General features: G+C 41.0%; 2 protein-coding genes across 5 annotated transcripts; one reads left to right on the plus strand and one right to left on the minus strand.

The window, feature by feature from the left end:
* Positions 1–796: 796 nt before the first annotated feature.
* On the minus strand, positions 797–9,955 carry LOC124463554 (prominin-2-like). 2 transcript variants are annotated; one of them, XM_047015300.1, is made up of 24 exons: positions 9,867–9,955; positions 9,442–9,686; positions 8,798–8,844; positions 8,082–8,290; positions 7,830–7,950; positions 7,616–7,679; positions 7,443–7,532; positions 6,885–7,069; positions 6,498–6,566; positions 6,336–6,399; positions 6,032–6,182; positions 4,245–4,403; positions 3,985–4,108; positions 3,322–3,413; positions 3,087–3,171; positions 2,831–2,977; positions 2,666–2,737; positions 2,493–2,582; positions 2,363–2,416; positions 2,108–2,188; positions 1,847–1,915; positions 1,467–1,556; positions 1,195–1,304; positions 797–1,010 (listed from the first exon to the last, which is right to left on the minus strand). In XM_047015300.1, exons 2-24 carry the CDS (start codon positions 9,665–9,667, stop codon positions 938–940), a joined length of 2,472 nt encoding a protein of 823 aa, XP_046871256.1. In that variant the 5' UTR covers positions 9,668–9,686; positions 9,867–9,955; the 3' UTR covers positions 797–937. The 2 variants fall into 2 exon arrangements, with proteins under 2 accessions (XP_046871256.1, XP_046871257.1); XM_047015301.1 differs by having other exon boundaries at positions 9,442–9,706; positions 9,867–9,931.
* Positions 8,275–22,054, plus strand: LOC124463555 (transmembrane protein 150A-like). 3 transcript variants are annotated; one of them, XM_047015303.1, is made up of 9 exons: positions 13,731–13,914; positions 14,892–14,959; positions 15,460–15,713; positions 15,848–15,895; positions 16,039–16,125; positions 16,596–16,663; positions 17,293–17,420; positions 17,624–17,801; positions 19,191–22,054. In XM_047015303.1, exons 3-9 carry the CDS (start codon positions 15,649–15,651, stop codon positions 19,490–19,492), a joined length of 876 nt encoding a protein of 291 aa, XP_046871259.1. In that variant the 5' UTR covers positions 13,731–13,914; positions 14,892–14,959; positions 15,460–15,648; the 3' UTR covers positions 19,493–22,054. The 3 variants fall into 3 exon arrangements, with proteins under 3 accessions (XP_046871260.1, XP_046871259.1, XP_046871258.1); XM_047015304.1 differs by lacking the exons at positions 13,731–13,914; positions 14,892–14,959 and adding an exon at positions 8,275–8,361; XM_047015302.1 differs by lacking the exon at positions 14,892–14,959.
* Positions 22,055–22,427: the final 373 nt, after the last annotated feature.

The following is a 22,427-nucleotide window of genomic DNA, read 5'->3' on the forward strand; positions in this document are numbered from 1 at the left end:
AGCGTTTCACTCCTATTAGTGGATATTTCGATTCACTGGAACTTCACTGTAATAATGTAATTATTGTGCAGGCTAACGTGTGAAATTCATTGAAAATGCTGTAAAGCAAATTCCATGATTTTATTCTCAGTAGGCCTACATTATATACCTGTGAGATGAGTTCCTGAAAGCGAGTGCAAACAGCGAAAACTTTGTCCCACTGAAATGTGGAGTTATTTCTCTCCCGTTTTCAGCTCAAGTTTTGTATAGGCGGGGCAAAACCCCAACCTATCTACGTCACAGCGACCTATCTACAGCGATCTGGTTACATTCTGTTACTCAGCTGGTACGATGCAGAGACAAAGTAAAGTATTAAACACATAAAACACTGCAGAGCTCTGTTCTGATATCTGCAATTAATTTAGCTAGTGTTGCTGTTGTTGCTAAATTCAATAAATTCGAGGGGGCGGAGCTTCAGTTCCTTCGGTGACACGCCCCCCCAGTCTCAGGCAGAGAAGACTGCTGATTTTCTCACGATTTCAAGGCCTAATTTAACATAGCCTCCTTGTCTGCATTTTTTTTTTCATTCGAATTTGGATGGGTAGTTAACAACACATTCTCCTGTGGTGGGATAAACTTGAAAACTAATTTTCAATTCCACTTTACAGCATCTTTAAACCTTTAAACAAACCACCCATATAATCAAACCCGAGCCGCGACGCAAACACATTTCCACTTAGAGGAGTTTAAGTCTGAAGAGCATGCAACAATTACTGATGGTTTTGAAAATAATTTTAGAAACAAAACATAAACATACTCATAGATGCTCAACCGTTTAATTAGACATTCACAGGACAGATGCACATGTTAATGTACATAAAGTTCCACAAATGAATGACTATTTTAAGTGTTTTCAACTGTCTTAGTTTTTCTTGTCACAGATGTTCATCTTATGGATTTATTTGAGGGTCAAATAAATGTTGGATTTAATCTTCTCTGTGCTCTTCACTGGCAAGTTGAATGTGTCCTTACTGTACATATTGATAAACAGAAATTGAATTTAAAAACAGAGAAAAACCCTCAATAACAAAAAAATAGTTTAATTAAGTTGCTTGCCAAAAGAAATTGCAATAGTGTATTGTTGCTGTTATCCTAACAGAGTTAAGTGAAAGGGTCGGTCATTTCATTCTGACCTCACTGATAATGTAGACTTACCCAGTGCAAGATGGTGGGGTGGGCCTCAATTGTCTGACTACATAGAGGCTGAAAATCACTCCAGGGACCAGAAAAGCACAGCACCATCCCAAACACAGCCAAAATGCATTCTGAAGAAATCGAGACAGAGTTGTGTTGAAAGGGAACTTCAAACCCATGTCTGAAGTGTGACATGCCAAACAAATTCATCAAGCATATGCGTTTAGCATACCCAAAGTGAAGTATAATGGTGATTTAAACCTGGTCCCTTGATCTGCAGACATGTAACTTACCCATGGATCTAATACATTCACACATACTGCCATGTACACGTTGTCAAAAGACACAGCAAGCCAATGACAACTCAGGACCTCATTCAAGATCTAGGAAGGGACATGTATACAAATTTTGCATTTGCTTGTTATGTACAGGATAGAGCATGTCATACTAGAACACATACTAACCGTTCAAAATACGCAGAACAAAAATAAGTTATACAACTGTATATGAGGGTTTGTCTTCTTGTGTGTTTTATGTTACAAAGACTAAACTGAGATGAAAAGCAGCTAAGATTACTGTATGTGTTTTTAGCCAGCAAGATGTATACACTTACATTCCAAGTGACATTAAGGCATTCCATCTGGCTCAGTTGTTGCTCTAACTGTGAACTTACCACTTGACGGGCCCAGTCCAGGTAGTTAAGCAGGAAGTGTTCACTTCTCTCCAAGATACACTTAGACATCTGTCAGTGAAGGACAAAGGAAACTCTTTCTTGTCATGGAAATGTGATCCTTATCCAGATAAGAATGATACCAATACTGAGGCTTTGTGTACTTAACCTACTAGTGGTAGTTTAGAGATAATTTAAAGTTACCATTATACAGAACATTTGTTCATAATTGCTGTGTTGTTAAGTAGTTAATTACTGTCTTACGTTTGATACGATGAGAGGAACCTTGGTATACAGGGCAACTTCAGATTTGTTAAAGCTTTCCAAGGTTTTTTTCACATTGACCTTATGTGAGGGGAAGACACATTACATGCAGAATTATATGCAGAAATAAAACCTATTTCTCTGTTGTTCTTGCTCTCTCTCTCTCTCTCTTTCTCTCTCTCTCTCTCTCTCTCTCTCTCTCTCTCTCTCTCTTTCACACACACACAAACACACACCACTATACTTAAAGTGTACCATGTAGGTTTTGCTGATGTTCCTCAAGGCGTTGAGACTTATGCTCATGTTTACCTGTGAGAGAAGAATTACAGTTTTAAACAAGGCAAATTGAGCTTAAGTTCACCATTCCTTTTTATTGACAACTCACTGCATCTGTCATCTGTTGCCCAACAGTGCCGTCCAGACCTCTGCTCTTTGCTGCCTCATTTTTTAAATCTTCTTTTATCTTTGTGTTAGCCTGACAAGACACATTTTGGATACATTGAAACTGCCAATCCATGGTTCACTGCATTCATTACTCATTCATCATCAGATACATACAGGAAGTCCGGCCTTCTCTTCCAGTTCGTTGGCCAAAGCAACAAGATCTCTTTTAACGACTGGTCGGCTCAGCTGTAAAGTCGGTAGAGATGTACATAGATGTTTAACATGTCATGCACATACTCGATGGAGAGTATAGAAACATTTAGTTCTTCCGATTTATACCAGCAGTAGCATGTTGTCGTAGTCGAAGTCTTCTAACCCAATCTTGCTGAAGTCCACTAGACCTTGCTTGCCTTTGTCAGGGATCAGCTTAAAGTCATTCACGTTGATGGACATGTTCTGAGCAGCATTTCTGAATCCTGTGAAATACTATAAACAACAACAAATGTGGGAAGAGGCATTTAGCACAAATGATTTAAGAGTAAATAATAAGATTATGTCCAAATGCAACTGTAGGTTTAAAGATGACAAATGACACCTTGGTGGAATTCAAGAAGTCCTCAAGGTCAAATAACTGATTCATGTCCATGCTGTGGAACAATGACTCCCCCCTCTCACATCCTCTGAGCAAGGAGAAGTAAAACAACAAGCTATGAGTTTCATTTGAATAAAAACGCCCAATGTGTTAATACATTACAAAGATACAATGGACGATTGTATCTTATCTCATAAGTATATGAGTAAATTGTTGTCAGAGAAATTAGACAGCTTACTGGTAGATCTTTCTGATGCTTGGGTTGATCTGGGTAGCATTAGAGAGACTGCTGTAGTTGAAGCCTTTAAAAATATCCTCATGATCTAGGAACTATATGAAATTAAAGTTATTGGACAAACCAATAATTTGGTTAATGTGTTTTGTTTAATGTTAATTGTCTGGTAGATGACATAGGACATAATAGTTCAAGTTCATGTCTTTTATTGTTAGATGTACAGAACAACACAGGGTCAGACTGGGCACTGAAATTCTTAGGACAACACAACGCAAAGCAACCTGGTATAACATAACATATAAGTACACAGAACATAGATTACATCTATGATAAGCAAAAATATAGTTAACCTCCTAATATACAATAATGTACCATATTCAATACAGTATACTAAACCTCTAAATACATCTAATACACATAATAACCTATACTAACTTTATAAACCTATACTAACCTAAGACAAGTGAAGTACAATAGTGCAATATTGCTGATAGTGCAACCAGTAGCTGAAAGGTACTGTAAAGTGACTAGTGAGAAGTGTATCAATAGCTGAGAACTGCCTCCACCACTTTGTTTGATTACAGATGACCTCACTTTCTATACATGCTGTATAATGTGCTGTTACACTGAGCATGGTGGGCCCATACAATCAGATTTTGCCTTCACCTCAAACAGCTGTCCGTTGGTCCAGCTCCGACAGCCCAGGGCATGAATGTTACCGCCAAAGAACAGCATGACAAACACCAGAATGACAAATAGCCAGGAGAACGCCAAGCTTAACGCCACAGAACTGTGGGAAAGTGGAAGGAAGCATTCAAAGAAATATATGAAAGAAATATGAGAAAACTTAATCGGTTACCGTGTGAAGTATGTTGATGGGAAGAGCCACCAGAGAAGAAGTAGTGAGGTGAGTAGGTGATGCCTACACTCTGAACAGGCTGATTGCAGTGCGTTCCAGGCAGACATGGGGGAGGGTGTCGTAGATCGTGGGGTTGAAGAGCACAGGCAGGCTCAGACAGACAGCAGCCACCATCAGAAGCACCACGACCAGCATTAGTGTGCAGAATGTAACTGCCACTGCCCATCTGCAGGGGGAGCCACAGAATGACAACCCACATGACTCTACTATTACAAAACCACCTAAACAGTGTAGCAGGAGATGGCATGGGCGTATCTAGCCCTATTTTGGGGGGGCTGGACATTATTATTTATTTTGTTCAATTTTTTTTCTATATTTGTTAATTTCTCTTCCTAAAACTCACTTCTTCTGGGGGAACATGCCCCCAGAGCCCCCTACTTTTGCTGGGTCACAGGAAAAATAATAGGTTTTATCTAGGGGCTTAACCCCCCAAAAGTGGGAACCTAGAGTCGCCCCTGGGAGATAGGATACCTTTAAAGGAGACATGAAATGCTGTTTTTGGATGCTTTTATATAGGCCTTAGCGGTCCCCTAATACTGTATCTGAAGTCTCTTTCCCGAAATTCAGCCATGGTGCAGAATTATAGCCACTACGAGTAGTCCCACAATGAGCTTTCCTCAGAACACGCTGTTTTGGTGTCTGTAGCTTTAAATGCTAATGAGGAGGAGAGGGGCGGCAACATGCGCTAATGTTTACAACGGATGTATGGCAATAGCCCCCGTTGCTGTAAGATGCCTCAAATTGAGTCATTCTCATCTGATCACCCTGGTTTGCAGAGGTGCACACTCATAGTCATTTCAATAAAGAGAAAGGCGGATATCGCGCGCCATAACAGCAGAACGGTTATCCAAATAACAAAGAAGTGCACAACACTGGCGTTACAGCGTTTGTATTCACACACTTAGCCTACTTGATGCCATCTATCTTTACATAAGCAACAGTAACTCAGCTGTTAGCTGCAGAACTAATGTTACAGCCACATTTTCAGTGTAGCAAGCTAGGTAACCATATACAGTAAAGCAACAAAATGATATAGCGTTAGTTAGCTTACTTGTCCAAGGTTTGTAGCTTGACCAAGGAGAGTTAGTAATGATCCAGAATTTTATTTCAGCAATGCCAGTTTTGTATTGGCTCAAGTTGAGGAAACAGTAGAGGCTGAAATGTTTGGCGCAGACATACAAAACTTTGTGAAGTTGTGTCGGCGCAATTCCAGCGAAAATCAAATTAAGATACTGGTTGTGCAGAAGCTTGGATGAAGGAACAAAAATAATAGTTTTGTTTTGATTTGCACATCCAAGCAATGAGCAACTGTTATGCTTTGTTTGTTTGCTCGCCATGATGTCTCTCCAGGATAAACCGATATCGCACTCGCCCTTGCACCGTGGCAGCTCAGTTTCTCATGGGCGGGCCAGATGATCTGAGCGGGCAAAGCAGAGAGGGGAGGTAACCTTTCTCGTATCTACGTCACTTGGAGGAGATTTTCAAACAGAGCGTTTGAGCCTTCATTTTGTCAAAGGCGGAGAAGAACACGCAGGGCTTGGTTTACACTTATCGAAAATTCTAGCCATTGGGGGACCAAAGGCTGGCTAGGGGAACTCATATTAATGTTAAATAACCTCATAAAATGAAGTTTTCATGACATGTCTCCTTTAAAGAGATCAAAATATGTTTCCTATTCGACATCCTGAAGATAATGTAAATTGGGGTGATGTGCCAAAGTAACTTCTAAATAAAACCAAGTAGTACTCTATCCACACACACACAGACACAGACACACACACTATCAAATGTTACCGGACGTAGTCATAGTAATCCACAGATCCAGAATAACGTCCCACAGCAGCCCTCAGCTCAGACGCTCCTTCTGTTAGAGACTGCAAGGAAGGGAAGCTACGGCTCCTGTTATACAGAGACTCCTTGTTTCTGTTGAGCTCCAACAGGAGAGCTGAGGCAGAAGAAACAGACAGCGAGAGGCCAAAACAGACCATGGAGTTAGGTTAGAAACTGAGTATTGGCACATGACTCACAGTGTGTTTAAAACGCCACGATGAAGACATGAAGTAGATACTGCATGTCTGTGCCATAGGGCCACTCTAACCTGTCATAGTAGGGGCCATCTGGTCTGAGCAGAGTTGGGGAAGGCTATTGAAGCTGGAGTTGCCCTGGAAACCATTTGTTCTGTTAGCACAGGGGCAGGATAGTCCTTCCTTTTGAACCTGTCATAATTATCACATGCACTCGAAACTTTGTTTTTACTTGCCTCTCTGACCAGGCCTTCAAGGTCAGATGTGGGGGGCATTTCATTCAGTATGTCATCTATTTTCGGGATCTACCATGACAAAGAACTAGTTTCAGCAAGGGGGATCCTGGAAAAAATACGATTTGTCTCCCCCAAATTATCACTCTAAACATAGCTAAGTAATTTCAATATTAATAATGTGCATTGGAGACTCTTGTGTTGATACAGACAGACTATGTACAGACACATAATAAGTGCTTTTAGGTTTAACATAGACTATTTGCTACAGCACAACTTTTGGTGTGTTGTCCCCCCCCTCACCCAACCTACCCCTCCCCGGAACTGCGCTGGAAAAAAATCTCAATGCAATTATGACCCCCAAACCTGTGGACCCAGGCAGCATCCTACCAGCATATAGTCAGCATCTGTCTCCAGGTTGCTGGGGTCCGGTATATCACAGCTAGAGCAACTCTTCAGAGACTGCAGTCGGCTCTGGAGTCCCTGGAGTTCCCTCTGCATGTTTTTTTGTCTTGCCTGCAAGTCCAGCCTAGTGTTGCGCACTCTCTTTAGGTTCTCAATGCTGCTGATAGCCTCTGTGGGTACAATAAGCAAAAATGTTGTCATGCAGCAGAGAACAAGGACAAAGTGAGTAAGTACTTTAGAAAAGTAGATTCACTGATTCACATCCAGCTTTTATACGTTTAAAACTGTAGCAGCAGTATTAGAATGTTGGAACATCAAGTACCGAGTAAAGATGGACAAAACATGTAGATCACATTTGTGATCCTAACAAGCAAAGTCTTCAAGATGACAAACCAGTGCCACTCCCTGTTACTGAAGAGGAAACTTGAAGTAAGCCAGCATGTCAACATAACAATGATTGTAGCCTGTGTTATTCATATATCTTGTTTTTCATGTCTGGACCTCAATCTGCACTGCGTTTGACAAGACAGACAAAGAACATACCTCCCACAGAAACAGAAAGTTGATTGAGTGCTTTGTTAACATCAGAAATGACAGATGAGATGATGTTTGCACTGATGGTGACATTTGCACCTGAAAGCAAAGCATTCATTCAGCATACAAGTATTTTACCCACAGTATCTTCGAGCTAAAATTTCAAGCCTTAAATTGGGTACCGTAGATTGCTGTTGAGATTTCTGCATTAGGAATAGAATATTGCTCCATGACAACTTGCATTTTCTGAAAAAGAAAGCCATTATATTTACAAGCAAGAGAGAATAATCCCTTCTTTTCTCCTTTGCCAACACCTCAATTTTTATTAATGTTTGCTTTGTTTGTATTGACCATGTACTATACATGTAGTTAACAGGGTGTTATAAAGGGCCAAACCAGAGGAATAGATTTCAGAGATTCCTCCACACTCCTCAGATTGGTGTCCAGCTGGGTCAGGCTTGGGCTCATGTTCCTACGCACTTTACTGTTTACTGAGAAAGCCAGAAAGACTGCTACCCTGTACAAACACAAACATCCACATACATACAAATGTAAACCCTATTTGTCTACTAAGAATAACTATTTGTGTGTTTGTGCGAGTGTTTGTGTGTGCCTGTCTGTCTGTCGGACAGTGCAATGCTTTCTCACAGGAGTAAGAGGGTGGTGAGACTTAGGCAAACAGCCACACCGATGTCCTGATAAAAGCGGGACAATAGCTTTGATGACTGGTTGTTTGTGTCTGCCTTCTTGCCATGGAAATGACGCCAAGCTAGAACAGCGCCAGCGATGGGCATTAGCAGCAGGTAAAGTACTGCCAGGATCAAACACACCAGGTACCCAGCCTCATAGTGCACCAGCTGTTGGATGAAAGGATTATTTGATTTGAGCTACTTGAAATCAAATGTATCCAGATTAGACGGATTGTAAGGTAAGAAAAAAAAGGGATTGTTCACAACTTCCATTGCAAATCATCACATTTGATTACTTCAGCAAACACTTGAATCCAAAGCGATATGCAAATCGCTGAATCAATCCTGCCTAAAACTTCCTCTTGAGGATGGAAAATCATCACACAAAAATACAAAATAATTTTTTTTACAAAGATTATCTAGATGTACCAATGACAATGATTCAAATGTGTTTTTATTGAACCTACATTTAAACACTAATTTAAAATGTTAAAGTCCAACAATGAAACTTGATTACTCAGGTCTGTTCATTCTGTTTAATAATAATAATAATAATAACAAATTGTATTTGTATTGCACTTCACATCACAATAGTTTAGTTGAACAGCACCAGTATAAGGGCAATAATTAGTATTCGATAAGAGTTAGAAGAAACACAGGGAACTATTTTTTTACCTGAGAAATGTTCTGTTGTTCATTCTTCAAGATCTTAGACACAATATCTGAAATAAAGAGTGTAATGCACTGTCACTGTTCGCTTTTAAAACATATTTTACCCCAATGACCCCATAGCGCAATGCCAGTCAGCTGGCGCAGTTCTTGCGTTGGCACCCGTTCACAGCGAATGATGAAGTGGCCACTGTGGCTCACCAAATCCATAGGTCCACCAGGTGTAACTCAACATGGCGAACGCGCGTATATATTTAGGCTATTTATTACACGAACACAAACTGCTCAACCAAACAACTACACACGTGGCACTGTCTATAGCCAGCATTTAAAGCCATAAAAACTCGCGTTTTCAAAAGACTGAGGAGTTTATTGGTGATCTCGGTTCCCGGGATCCATGGCTCCTTTCGGTGCGACGCGCACGTTGGTCCTTACAGCGGACATATTTTTTGTTAACGCAAAAATCTATCAAAACAACTCGCGGCACTGCGCATCCTTTGGTCCAGAGCAACACATCTGCTACATTTCAACTTGCCGTGCCTGCTCAGTTCAAGAGAATCGAGCCACATATACACAGGCACACGAATGGACATTAAGTGATTGTTGATGGGGAGAATAACATCAATTGTTAACAAAACACTGTTACATACCTTCTGGGAAAGGGTTAGGCTGTACAGACTCCAGGAAACTAAGGGCAAATTTATACAAGGGTCTAAGGCCTTGGTCTGACATCTCTACTTGCTGAGTTTGAGTTTCGGTGAAGCTGAGGAAAGGTTGAGGTCCATTGTCTGTGCTGGGGCAGCGCTCGGAGTATACTTGGATCGGCAGCAGAAATACTATGAGCACCAACAACCGTCCACGGTGTAGGACACCCATGGTTGAACAAGTCCGTTAACTATTAATGCAAAAGACAAACTGTAGTGAAGGTAACAGTGATAAAAATATTATTATTATTAAAAATCACAATGGCATCCCCAGTTTTTATATGGCTATTTCTCCCAAATATAGTAGGACAAATGTAAATATTTGAATGCCTCAAGACATTAACTAACTTTTGTTTCAAGAGTTAGCCTACCTGTAAATCACAAGAGTAGTTCTTCCACAGACGTCAGACGAGTTTGAGCTGAGACATTCTGCTGTAGCCTCACCTTCAAACTTCTGCATATTTGAACGAAATGTTGTGAACCAGTTATGCAAGCTTTTATATATTGCAACCAACAAAGAGCTTACGTTTTTGAGATTCACAACATTAAGTGGAAAAACACATCAACCTTTGCAACTATGTTTTACAGTGAAGTTATTTTTTATTTGTGCATTATTTATTTGTACACGGACCATTATTGTCACAGACCCCAAAAAACAACAAAGTAGGCTAATTCTAACCGTGGAGTAGGCCTACAGGTAGTGATGAAGAAAGTGTTTTGTCCGTCTCTTCATAAACGGAGTGACTAAGTTCAGTTGAGTTCTGGATTTTTATCAATCTGCAGATTGGGAGAGAAAACCAGACCTCTGACAATAAATGACAGCACAACACCAGGCTTAGGTCTCAATGATGTCTCTCTCAGCTCTGAAGGCCGGAGGACCATCTTTTATAGGGCACAAGAATGTAAACATAGATAGTGACAGTCAGGCAGTAATGACGTCACAACAGTCTCAGAGAAAGAGATTCACTGCTCGCAACACATGACAACTCTCAGACTAGAGTTCATTGGTGGAGCTCTCCTTGTAATCATGACAAAGGACGTTTAACCAGTACTTTCTCCTGATCCCAAACATCTATTAATCCTGACACATAGACACAATCTAGTTTTATTAATAGCAAGCTTACATGAGAACATACTAACTAGTATGTAATGACTAGTTATATTGATTAGTGAATAATGTAAGCACACAGGAATTCGCAATTTCTTCCACAGTTAGCCTACACATAATTCGGATAATCTGGGATTTTTTTTTTTTTGGAATCAAGGGGGAGCCAGTGTTTAAACAGAGGGGCATATTAAAAAACGGAAACAAAGGATATTTAAACATTAAATACTTTAATTTTGCTTTACATTAAAATCAAACAAAATGCTCTGGCTCTCCCTCTTCCAGCTCATCAACTCTCTCAATACCTTGATATGTTTCTCAATCTTTTCTATTTACTGGGGCAAGAAGGCTGCAATGTCCCTTCCTCGGTTCATGATGACTACTAGAAGAATAAAAACAAGTAAAAAGTTTTCTTCAGTCAGCTAAGGGGGGCCGCAGGGGGGGCCAGGGAAATGTTTACCCTTTTACCCCCCTGTAGGCCCCCGTGTAGAAACACCCCTGCGTAGAGTCCATCGTACGATGGATCTTAGTTGTACAGGCCGTTTCCCGAAGCCATCGTAGTTTAAGAGGCACTTGAAAATCCTTGTAGATTAACGAGAGCTCCAGACCAGTCGTAGATCGCTAAGTGCCTCTTAAGCAATGAGAGTCAGTGGAGACACACTTATACCAACCATGAAAACTACATTAGACTAATGCTGAAAATTACTTCAGATGGCAAATAAGATTATTTTGGTTCTCTTTTCACACCAGTTACACTGGAACTGGGATATTTGTTAGTGAACCATTCAAGTTTAAGTGCCGAAAAAACATCAGAATCCGGTTTATTCTCAAGTAAATTTAGGTTACACAAATTTACACAAAGTTACACTACCAGTAGTTGGGTTGCAGGGGTCAGTGCAAAGGACCTCCTTGTTAGCGTCTGCAGCTAGGTCTGTTTCTATGTGGTTCATGAGCATCATGATATCATGATGTCATCTGATATATTTTACACTCATAATGAGTATTATTGATCAACCATCAATTAAAGTAAAGTTGATTATTCATGTTAGAAACAATGATTCCATGTTGAACAACTATTCATCAAATGTGCCTATGGAAAGTGGAGTACAAAGAAGAGTTGAAAACCAAGGCACAAGTAATATGAGAAATAGTTGTTCTATTGGAGTTTGTTTTCCCTGCTCCCTCTCCTCACATGGATATATAAGGTGAAAAACCAAAAACATGTAAGGATGGGACAGGCAACACTGAATGTATGATAGGCTACTTTACACAATTCAGCCTTTACTTAATTAAAATAAACACTGTATGCTTAGGCTATAAGGTAACCTAAATTTGACATTACCTTGTTGGTTGGGCAGAAGAATAGGCACAGAAATGGAGGGCCTTGTGAACTTCATCTCTTCAAACGAGCTTCTTCTCGTCAATTTGGAGACGAACCCACTTAATTTCCAAGACCTCCTCTTGGTATTTAGCATCCTGTGTCGCTAATTGGAGGGTCCTGACACCGGTGTAAAACTCAGATGCAGCATAGTCGCACATTCACCTTAGTGTCTTTGCCTTCATGTAGCATCATACAATATACATTGAAAAGTACTCAAATAAATCGCCTATGATACATGTAAAACGTTTTCTGTAGGGACAGAAAATATTTTTTTGTGTACCGTGATTCGTCAATTATTTTGGTTAATGTTTTAAGTCAGTTGCGTCAGAAGAATCACATTTCAGTTCAATGTACAGCATCTTGTTAAGTGGAACTTAAGAGACACGTACGATGGTTTTCCTTACGAGCATGTTCGGGAAACGCACGTAAGAAATAACGATGGATTGTTATTTTGATCGTAGAGAACCCACGTAACAGCTACGATCCATCGTTATCGGGAAACGCAGCCCTGGAGTTTAGGTGTCCCACATTACAGTCTCAAATTCTGTCTCAAAGTCTCAAACCTATGGAATGCCGTGTTAGTCAAAATTAAATAAATAAATAGATAAATACACAAATAAATAAATATGGCTATGAAATGAACCCTGAAATAAAAAAAAGATGTCAATAAATATAGCATCATATAATTATACAGCTGAATCAATTTACCTACATCAATACATAAATATATTTACTTTTTTCAAAATGTTGTTTTTGTAAAGACATTCATTTATTTCATGGGACTTTTATTTCCTAATGCCACTTTTATGTATATTGTTTTACTTTTATTTCCTAACGCAACATATATTTCCGAACACCACATTGATTTCTGTACTGTAATCCAATATGCAAGCGAGAGGGGCGTGGTTATCTTCAGACCAAAGCAGCTGCACAAGATCGAAGGCAGACAGGGACACCTAGATTCAAGAGATGATGGAAGACATAAGTAGTGTTAGAGATGGCATGCTGGCCATAGTAGTACGAAATTAATCAGCATGGGTTGTCAGAGGATATCATTTTGGCATCCTTGAAGATTTTGTGAGGTACTTGATCGGATAAGTGCTCCACAGAACATAGACATTGATCACAAAGTCTTAAATAGTTTGAACACTGTGTTCGTGTGCAAGATGTTCAGGTAATATGCTGGATTGGAACTAAATACAGCACAAAAATAAATGTGGTGTTCGGAAATATATGTGGCGTCAGGAAATAAAAGTCTCAAAAAATAAATAAACCTGTTATTAGAAATAAAAGTCCCATTAAATAAATACATTTCAAAAAGTAAATGTATTTCTTTATTTTGTGTGTAAATGGATTCAGCTAAATTATATGATGCTATATTTATATATTTATTGCGATCATTTTGTAATTTCAAGGTTTATTTCAAAACCATATTTATTTATTTGTGTATTTATACATTTGTTTAAATTTGACTAATAAAGCATTCCATACAAATTTAAATGTTCGCCAAAAACACGTTTTCCCTTTTTTTATATCATCCATTTGTACTTTTCCTCGTATAGGATATCTATCTAATAAAGCCAAGCCATGCCTGATATTATTTTAAATGATAGCTACTTAAACAGGTACAGTAGCTATAAAGTTGTGTATGGTTAGTCAAATTATATTTTACTTAATCTGCCTTGGAACAAAAACTTTTCATTGGTTGGCTTGGGCTTCAGTCGCTCTGACCCAGCTTTGACTGGCTGGGTGATGTAGTATTTAGTAAGGACGTAATCTATCGATGCAACGCTAGTGTTCCCACAAATAAACTACAAGTACAGTGCTAACGCATGAGTGGCTAGCAAAACTGTGTGGGGCCTGAAGGAAAGGGTAGTTTTAAAGGGAAATCAAGGTTGTTGAGGTTCGTGAGGCTGGTGCATCAGGATTAGGGGTACGTAAAAAAGTGATGAAAGTCTTACTTGTTTCAAATAGGTTTTATATAAACGTTTAACTGGCATGTAATGTGTCCACAGCTGTCATGCGGCTGGGTGTCAAAGCCAGACAGATGGGTAGCCTTTCCATCTCTTTTGTTCGTTTGCATCAATTAGCTAGCTAACATTAGCTTATTGAAAGGGGAGACTAACTAGCCTAGCTCTTAACTAGTTAAACCCATTAACGTAGCCTAGCCCGCCTGCAGCCATACTAAGTATAAACAACTGGTATGCCTAGTTTAGCGTTAGTTAGCTAATAACACATTTACTGCTGCAGTTAAGATGGTCTACAGAGCTAGCTACAGTACCCACGTTGAATGTAGTTCAGCTAGCTAGCTGGAATGCTAGATGCATATGGCTGCGTTTTCATACGGTTTATGATTATCTAACTGGACAAGAGCGTTATCATTACTTTCAGCTGGTTAGCTAGAGCTTGCTAAATACCTAACAAGCCAGCGGGACCAACACGGCAGCTGTGTAAACAAGGGTCAGTTTGTGACAGATTGGATTTCAATTTGAATGGAGTCATTCAGATAGTCCCCACGACCACTGCTGTTAGTGTTAGCCTAGTGTATACTGCTGTTAAGGGAAAAACGCTATTTAGTAATGTTCATCTGAATGTTGACTTGGCCGTCTAGGTAGGGAATGACACAAACATATAGATTATAGACTATGCTAACTACTGTGATGTAAAGGCAGAATGGTCTCGCTGGTACTTTGGTTTATGGATCATTACAGTATGTCTAGTTTGTTTAGACTTTACTTTAAATCTATTGAAACCGAATCAGTCAATCAATATAGTGTCAGGTATTGAAGTAATGTTTTTCACATTGAGACGTGAAACATTTACACCAAGGGTAGTTTAGCGGTGTATTAAGAGTGACTTGAGTTATTTCCACAAAATCACTGTCACTTCCCTATTTCTCGCGTTTTGCAGGGAAATAGTCACAACACTTAGAAAAGGGGAAACAAATCCCTGCAATGTTCCCTGGCTAGTTAAACTAGGTAAGCCTTTTGCTTATTTGTCAATTGGCTTTTATAAGAAATTTCAATCATATTTGAAATGTTCCTCAGGACCATGGAGCTACATAAAACAACACGGAACTACATGAGACTACACAGAATTAAATAAGACCCTCACATTTGACATATTTCTTCATAAAGTGCACATGCAAACGTGTAAGACAGGACAATAAGCCTCACTGGACAAAAACAGCACCTTTTAATTGGAGCTTACAGTGTTCTTTTCATGAAATGGTCAGTCTCTGTTCACTGTAATCTCTTTGACTGAAGGTCAGATGTAACTGCACACTTTGCTAAATGATACGGCTCATGTCGCCTCAGTGCTATTGTGGCATGAAAAGTATCTCAGCCCACATAGCCTACAGACTGTCAATACTTGGAACAGGTATCGGAACACAGCATACCAATGACTTTCTCTCTTTATCTGTCTTGTGTCCTGTCTCCACCTCACCTCTCTGCTCGGTACTTCCTCTCTACCCAAGCTGCCAGTTTGCGGTGCTTGCTGCAGCTGAAGCCTTGCGCCACCCTCCCCGTCCTCCTCTCATGCCCCCCCCTTGTGTGTGTCCCTGCCTGGTAGTGTCCCCCACCTAGCCCCCCTGTTGTCTTGCTTCTCCCGCCTGGAGCCCTCCTCTCCCTAATGCTTTGGACAACGCCAGCACACTGCCAGCCCAATGACTGCCTGGATTGTCCTGCCTGTCAGCCTCTCTGCCTTCTCCATCACTGGAATATGGATAGTGTGAGTATGCAAACTGTCATCTAAACAGCATGTCCATTGAGATACTGAGAAAGGAAATTGGGACCTTACAGACTGTTCTGAAGCGGGGTGTCAAGGGACAGAGAATTTACTTGATGTTCTTTTGAACTCCACAGCTATGCCATGGCTGTTATGAACCATCATGTTTGTCCTGTTGAGAACTGGTAAGGGCTGTCAGATAAACAATTTCATGAGAAATATTCATTGAGTATTTAGTTTGCCGGAAACAAACCAAGTATAAATCAACTGGGTTTTTCTGTTAAATTTTTTAGGTACTAAATTGATGTATTTTCTGTGTTGTGTGCAGGTCTTACAATGTGACATGCACAGAGGAGATACCTCGACCAGGCTTCCCAAAGACATGCTGCACCATACAAGATATCCCCCTTATCAGGTCACCTTCTACTCCACCTCCCTGTCTCTCTACCCCTGTCTTCACAAACGTCTGTCTACTCATCTGCAACACAGGGAGTGATTGTGCCACAGTGAATTAGCACTTGATGTTGCAGAGCCACTGGAATCGTTAACCCACATGCTGCATGGACTGCTATTGTTAAAACCTGCAAGGGTGGGGTGGGGGGTCAAAATGCTATTGTGTGTTACTGTATGCATTGTAAGATGCGACAGCATCTATCATTCATACAATGAGTAGGTGTCTTGACAAATAGTGCAGTTTTAGAAATGCATTAAGAGATTCTGAGAGCATTAAAAAAAACATCTGCATAACATCTGTTTTTCATTTCATTAACAGGTTATATCTACTCTGCCAATGTCAAAACCTGTCGTTGTCACGACTGAAATGCCTGTGGTTTCTTGTTTCACTCCTTGATCCTGTGTCCTTCTCTCTCTCGTGTTGCCCTGCAGTAAGTGTGGCTCCTTCCCACCAGAGAGCTGCCTGTTCAGCTTGATTGGGAACGTCGGAGCCTTCATGGGTAAGGCCTTCATCATTCCTCACACCGCCCCTCAGTGATGACACTGAGGGGTGGCCTGACAGGGTTTCGACTGGCTCGTTTGTTCGACAATGAACCGAGACCTTGTGTCGAGTGATTGAGAAAGTTCAGGTGGTGGTGGCACAACCGGTATAGTACGTTTTGGCTTTTCCTTGAGATGTTCTTGTTGGGTCTTCTCATTTACTGGAGTCCAGACTTAAATTATGTTTGTATGTAGGATACTGTTAGTGGGGCTAGGGGGAAGTAGTGGGGCTTAGCTAGCCACTAGCCAGCAGACTGGGTCCACGAGTGGTAAAGTACCACGAGGGCTTTAAATAGCCTGGGCTTCGGTTTCTTATCAATAATGAATGTGGCCTTTCCTCCACTCCCTTCCCCCTTTTCTGTCTGTCTTATTTATCCCCACATCTTCACCCCTTTTCTACTCTGGTCGTCTTCATTGCATCCCTCTGCTCCCATCCTGTCTCTATCTCTGTCTCTCTCCCTCTCTCCCTCCCATTCTCCATCCCCCCTTCCCTCCCATTCTCCCTCTCTCTCCCATTCTCCCTCTCTCCCTCTCTCTCTCTCTCTCTCTCTCTCTCTATCTCTCTATCTCTCTCTCTCTATCTCTATAGTGGTGATGGTGTGCCTTCTGCGCTATGCCCAGGTGATAGAGCACAGCCACGGCAGCTGGGTAAACACTAGTGCCCTAGTGTCTGGCTGCACCAACGCTGTGGGACTGGTAATGGTGGGAAACTTCCAGGTAACTGTCTGCTTCTTCGGACACCTACTCCTGTATGTGGGTCAGGCCCAAACATGCCCTGAAGCCATGCGTACCCCTGTACACATGGTGCAGCAATCGCTACAACTCGCATACTTCTCAAATTCACCCTGGTATTCCCGTCTCCTGTTCTAGCTCCTCCTGAAGCTGTATTTACCGTTTTGCGTGTCTGTCTTCCTGGGCAGGTTGACCATGCCAAGTCCCTCCACTACGTGGGAGCGGGCGTGGCGTTCCCCGCGGGGCTTCTCTTTGTGTGCCTGCAGTGCGTGCTCACCTACCGCGTGGCCGTCACCGCCCTCGACTACTGGATGGCCCACGTGCGTGTGGCGCTGGCCGCCGGGGCGCTGGTCTCCCTCGTCCTCAGTATCCTCACCACGCTGACCTGAGGGGGATTCATGAGAGGGAGACAGGGACAGCCCCCCCCCCTCCCTGAGGTCAAAGTCACTAGGTTATTATGGCTTCTGTTGTTAATGAAAGGGGACTGATGTGACATGCGTTGTGAGTGTAGAACAACTAGACTTGTCGAGTGTTGCCTCCTCTGCTGTGAATTCCCAGCCACCCATCTGGGGAGGCGAAATTGCTTTCAGATGGAGTATAGTGATGAGTTGCAGAATTCCTACAGATACAAGAAGGGGGGGGGGGGTTCTGTAAAGGAAGGGTAGACCATAGAAATGAGGGGAGGTGTAGAAACTGTAGTCAGAATAAGGTTCTTGGGGTCTGTTTAAAGTGAAATGTTTCAGGATTTAGTTCAAGTCTCAGTCACTTATTGAAAATTGTAGTGGTTAAAGGACACATTATTGTAGTTTTAAAGTCAACGTTTTAACTGTGGTGCAGTGAGGCAATGTTCTAGTCATAATTTTCATGATACTGTAATTGATTTTTCTGAAGGATATTTCTCCTCGCGGTACAAATTCTCTTTAGAAGTTAGCACAATCTGAACTGAGTTTAGTTATAGTGTTTTTTCTTCCCATCTTGAATCCATCCATAAGGCATGCAACTTCTCAGTCTTTTCATCGATTTCAATAGGAGAAATGTGTCTACAGATCTTTTTTTTTTTTTTCTAGCAGACAGGCTGCTGGTGAAGATGATGGCTATTTTAGAGGCCAGCTAATGGTTTCAGCTACTGCTCTTTAAACTAGCTAGATGTATTAGTAGGCTCTGACAAGGCTCAACTTATTCAGATTAGTAATACTGGAAGCTGGCATTTGTTCAAACATGCACCCAGCAGGAAAGAAATTAAAAAGATACATGGAGGCAGTGAGAATTTGTACTTGCAGATTTATGCATGTAAATGATTGGTTGAAAAGGAAAACATAAATACTCAGATTTAGGTTGACTGCCTGAAAAGAAACAGCAATTTCATTTGGTCTCTTCAGAGATAGTCGTAATCTTGTCGTAAAAATTTACGTTGTTATAATTTAGTATTGAAATAAAAAGGTTGTCAGAGAAACAGAGTCAAAGCTGGTGTTGACAAAATGGTCTGGGTGGATCATTAATAAGATGAGTTTGTTTGTAGTCAGCCCTTCGGAGATATGGCTGATCCTGTAGTAGGAAGGGAATGAGGCCAGAGCAACAGATGTTCTCATTTCAGCCTGGCCGGACAAAGCCTAGTCACATCCAAACGTTACTGATTAAGCGTGCTCACCTCAGATGTGTAAAAAATCCTCATTCTGTCACAATCGACTATGCAGCCCGTAAACGCATGGAGTCTGGTGCACCTTCACGCTGGGTTCCTTAACTCTGCCTTCTCAGGTGGCATCTTCTTCATCCATGAGAGCTTCGTGCTCCAGCATGCTGCAGCCATCTGTGAGTGGGTCTTCACCGTGGACATTCTGGTCTTCTACGGCACCTTCACCTATGAGTTTGGCACGGTTACCAACGACACTATGATGGCGGGCCTGCAGCAGCTTCACCACCACGGCTCGGGGGTGATGATGGGCCCAGGGTCCATGGCGGGGACCCTAGGCGGGGGTTCCAAAGGCCTCAAGTCCCCTGGAGGCAGCAGCACATCCACCCATATTAACTGCACCCCGGAGAGCATAGCCATGTTGTAGCTCCTTCCCAGGGGAAACCACCGAGAGCAGCAGCTCTCATTCCAGAGTTACTAAGTAACAGGCATTGTGGGGGGGAGGGGGGTCAAGATGGCATAGGAAGATACGAGAAGTGGATATCTAAGGTTGACACACTAGGGTTATGTGTCTGTATTGCTATATTGGTTTTTGTGTCGTTGCAAGCCGTCCGGTAGTCCACTACAGTCAAGTCTCCTTCCCGTATCTCGTAAGAACACTTTAACGAAGGCTGAATGTGCGGAAGGGGGAGTATCGGTGCTTCGAATGTTTTTTAAGACTGCTGTTGGCACACATGGCCTTCGGTAATCTTCCATTTACTGAAAATAGGAGATGTTTGTCTCATCACTGAGGCTACGGGAGCCCACCAGTGTTCTCTAATGCATATGGAAGAACGAACAAGGGTCTCTTGTCAAACCACAAATTATGTTTTGATTTCTGCCACATTTTACACAGACTTTCTCGACTGGGTGCTGGGTGTGGCCCGCCCTCATGCCATTTTGATAAACCTGTCTGCACGCCACACCTCCATCGAGAGAATACATTCTTTCAAGCGACTTGGTCTGAGTTGGTTTTTGTGTGTACTCAGCCAATGTTAAAGCATTGTTAGTAGAAACTATTGAATGTTTGAGAAGTGATACCATAGATAGAAGTATACTGTTATGTATCTGAAAAGTTTTTGTGCGCTCACCTTTTCTTTATCAATCAAGTATGAATGACCTGATTTGGGAAATCCTTGTTAATTTACAAGAAAACTGACATTTATTTGTGCAAAATCCCTGCCCAAATAACTGCCTTTTGAGGGCAAGTGATACGAGTTTGTGTTGAAAGTATAATCTCTGTATTTTAGCCATTACATACATATACTCTTGAGAACATATTATACATTGTAGTTATCTCTGCATTTATTAAGTTGCTTCCTTCAGTGCCATTTGCTGCCACAGGTTACATTTCACTTTGGGTCGTTTTTTGTTAGTTACAAGTTTTTGTTGGTGCAATAGCTGCCATTTCTTGGGCAGCATACACTCCAAAGTGGTGGGAGTTATGCCTGCGCCTTACCAAGGTGTGTTTGAAAAGTGCTTTTTGATGCTGGCGTGGAACACAGGCTTTTGTTTACTATAACCGTTTAGACAGTATGGGCCTCCCGTAGACGGGGTGGGGTCTGTGGTATTGATTCCAGGCTGGTCCGTTGGAAGCCTTATTAGAACATCACAGGCAATGTTATCTCGTTAACAGAATCCTACAGTACAGTCTGTCGATATGTGTTTTAGCGAGACACTTGATGTTTGCGTCAAGAGTAAAACTAAAGAGGATGCATGGAGACCCTGTGCCATTAACATGATGTTCTGAACCAGTTGAAATCCATTTGTTGCAAAGATGTGTGATCTGTAAACAAATGAATGATAAATGAAAAAGTATTTTGCATTGCCAACTATCTAAACAACAGTATGGTTCAAAACACAAGCAAGTTACTGATTACCAAATATTCCTAGGTCACAGAATATAACTAAACTGTAGTACCACTTAGAGGTGAATGCTCGTCATTGTGTGTATGGATTCAGGTGAGCTGCTTGAACGCTGTGCTCCCATTGGCTCTCTTCTGTAAGCTCCTAGATCAGTGACCTTCAGAGGTACCTAATGGCAGAATCATCATCACAGCTTTATACCATATGATGTCATTGTTGATTCTTTTTATTCTGTTCAACCACTGGATGGTTTATAAGCCACCAAAACTTGTTTTGTTTTGTCAGCTACCTCCACGTTTGAATTAATTTGAAGTAGTTCTGTGCAGACGTGGGAATGGAATTTCCGATGACTTTTGCCAAAAAAAGACTGGAATCCACTCGAGAATTTAAACGGTTTCTCTTTCCATTCAACAGAAAAGCCCTAAGAAAAAAAGCAATCTGTATTTGGGTTGTTTCACATGCTAAAACCATGTGGGTCAGATAGCTCCCTTGAGTTATTTAGATTTTTGTTGCCATCATAGGTCAGACAATGTTTTCTTTATTTTTTTCTCTCAAAGAACCATATTTAAAAACAATGTCACGTTACTGTAAGGTAGTATCAAGGTTAGAGACTTCAACCGGCAGCTTCCATGAAAAATGTACACGGGCTTCAGACTACTGTTCTCATGGTCAACAGGCAAAAGATGGCATTTCCAAGTGTTTTTGTTCCAGAATCCTGCACTTATTTCAAATTGTGTAGTTACTGTCTGTATGTGTGGATACACAAGAGTGAGAGAATACCAGCTTCTGAGGACAGCCTGTATGTTGGAAAATGTCTTGAATTATTGAAATACGCAAGCAGACAAAATGTCTAGAAAGGTGTTGTTCTAATTTTTAATCTTTGACAAATGTAAAATATGTATTTTACTCAATTTCCTCAAATGGCTATGCCAATGACATACAGTAAAAAAGGCAATGCAGAGAATATTTTTAGTTTTTGTTTTATAAATTCCGTATGTAAATATGTATGATTTGTCTATCATTTAGTTATTTTCTTTTGTCAGAGATTTATATTCAAATATGAAATTAAATTGATGAACTATAAGCAAATGAATTGTTCTTTGAAATGAATGTGAATCTTTGACAGGTCAAGGCAGATTGGCATATGAAATGAGCACAGCTGTTCGGAATCTGTGATGGCAAAGCAGACTTAAGAATTGCATGAAACCCAAACTAGTCCCTTCATACAGTACATCCATCCTAAACCCATCTAAGCTGTGCACAACACGCCTGTTTTACTTTCCCTTTCCTGGAAAATACAACAGGCTTCATTGCATACCGTTCCTTTTAATGTTGGAAGAAATGGAAAACTGCATTTTTGCTAAATGTCTTAAGCTTTGATAAAACCCCTGGTGTGCGTTTTTACAGTACTCAAAATAACTGTGCTTTGGTCTCATTTGATAAACAGATTTGACCTT

This window comes from Hypomesus transpacificus, unplaced genomic scaffold, assembly GCF_021917145.1.
Source record: "Hypomesus transpacificus isolate Combined female unplaced genomic scaffold, fHypTra1 scaffold_30, whole genome shotgun sequence".
In the NCBI taxonomy this organism is placed as follows: domain Eukaryota; kingdom Metazoa; phylum Chordata; class Actinopteri; order Osmeriformes; family Osmeridae; genus Hypomesus; species Hypomesus transpacificus.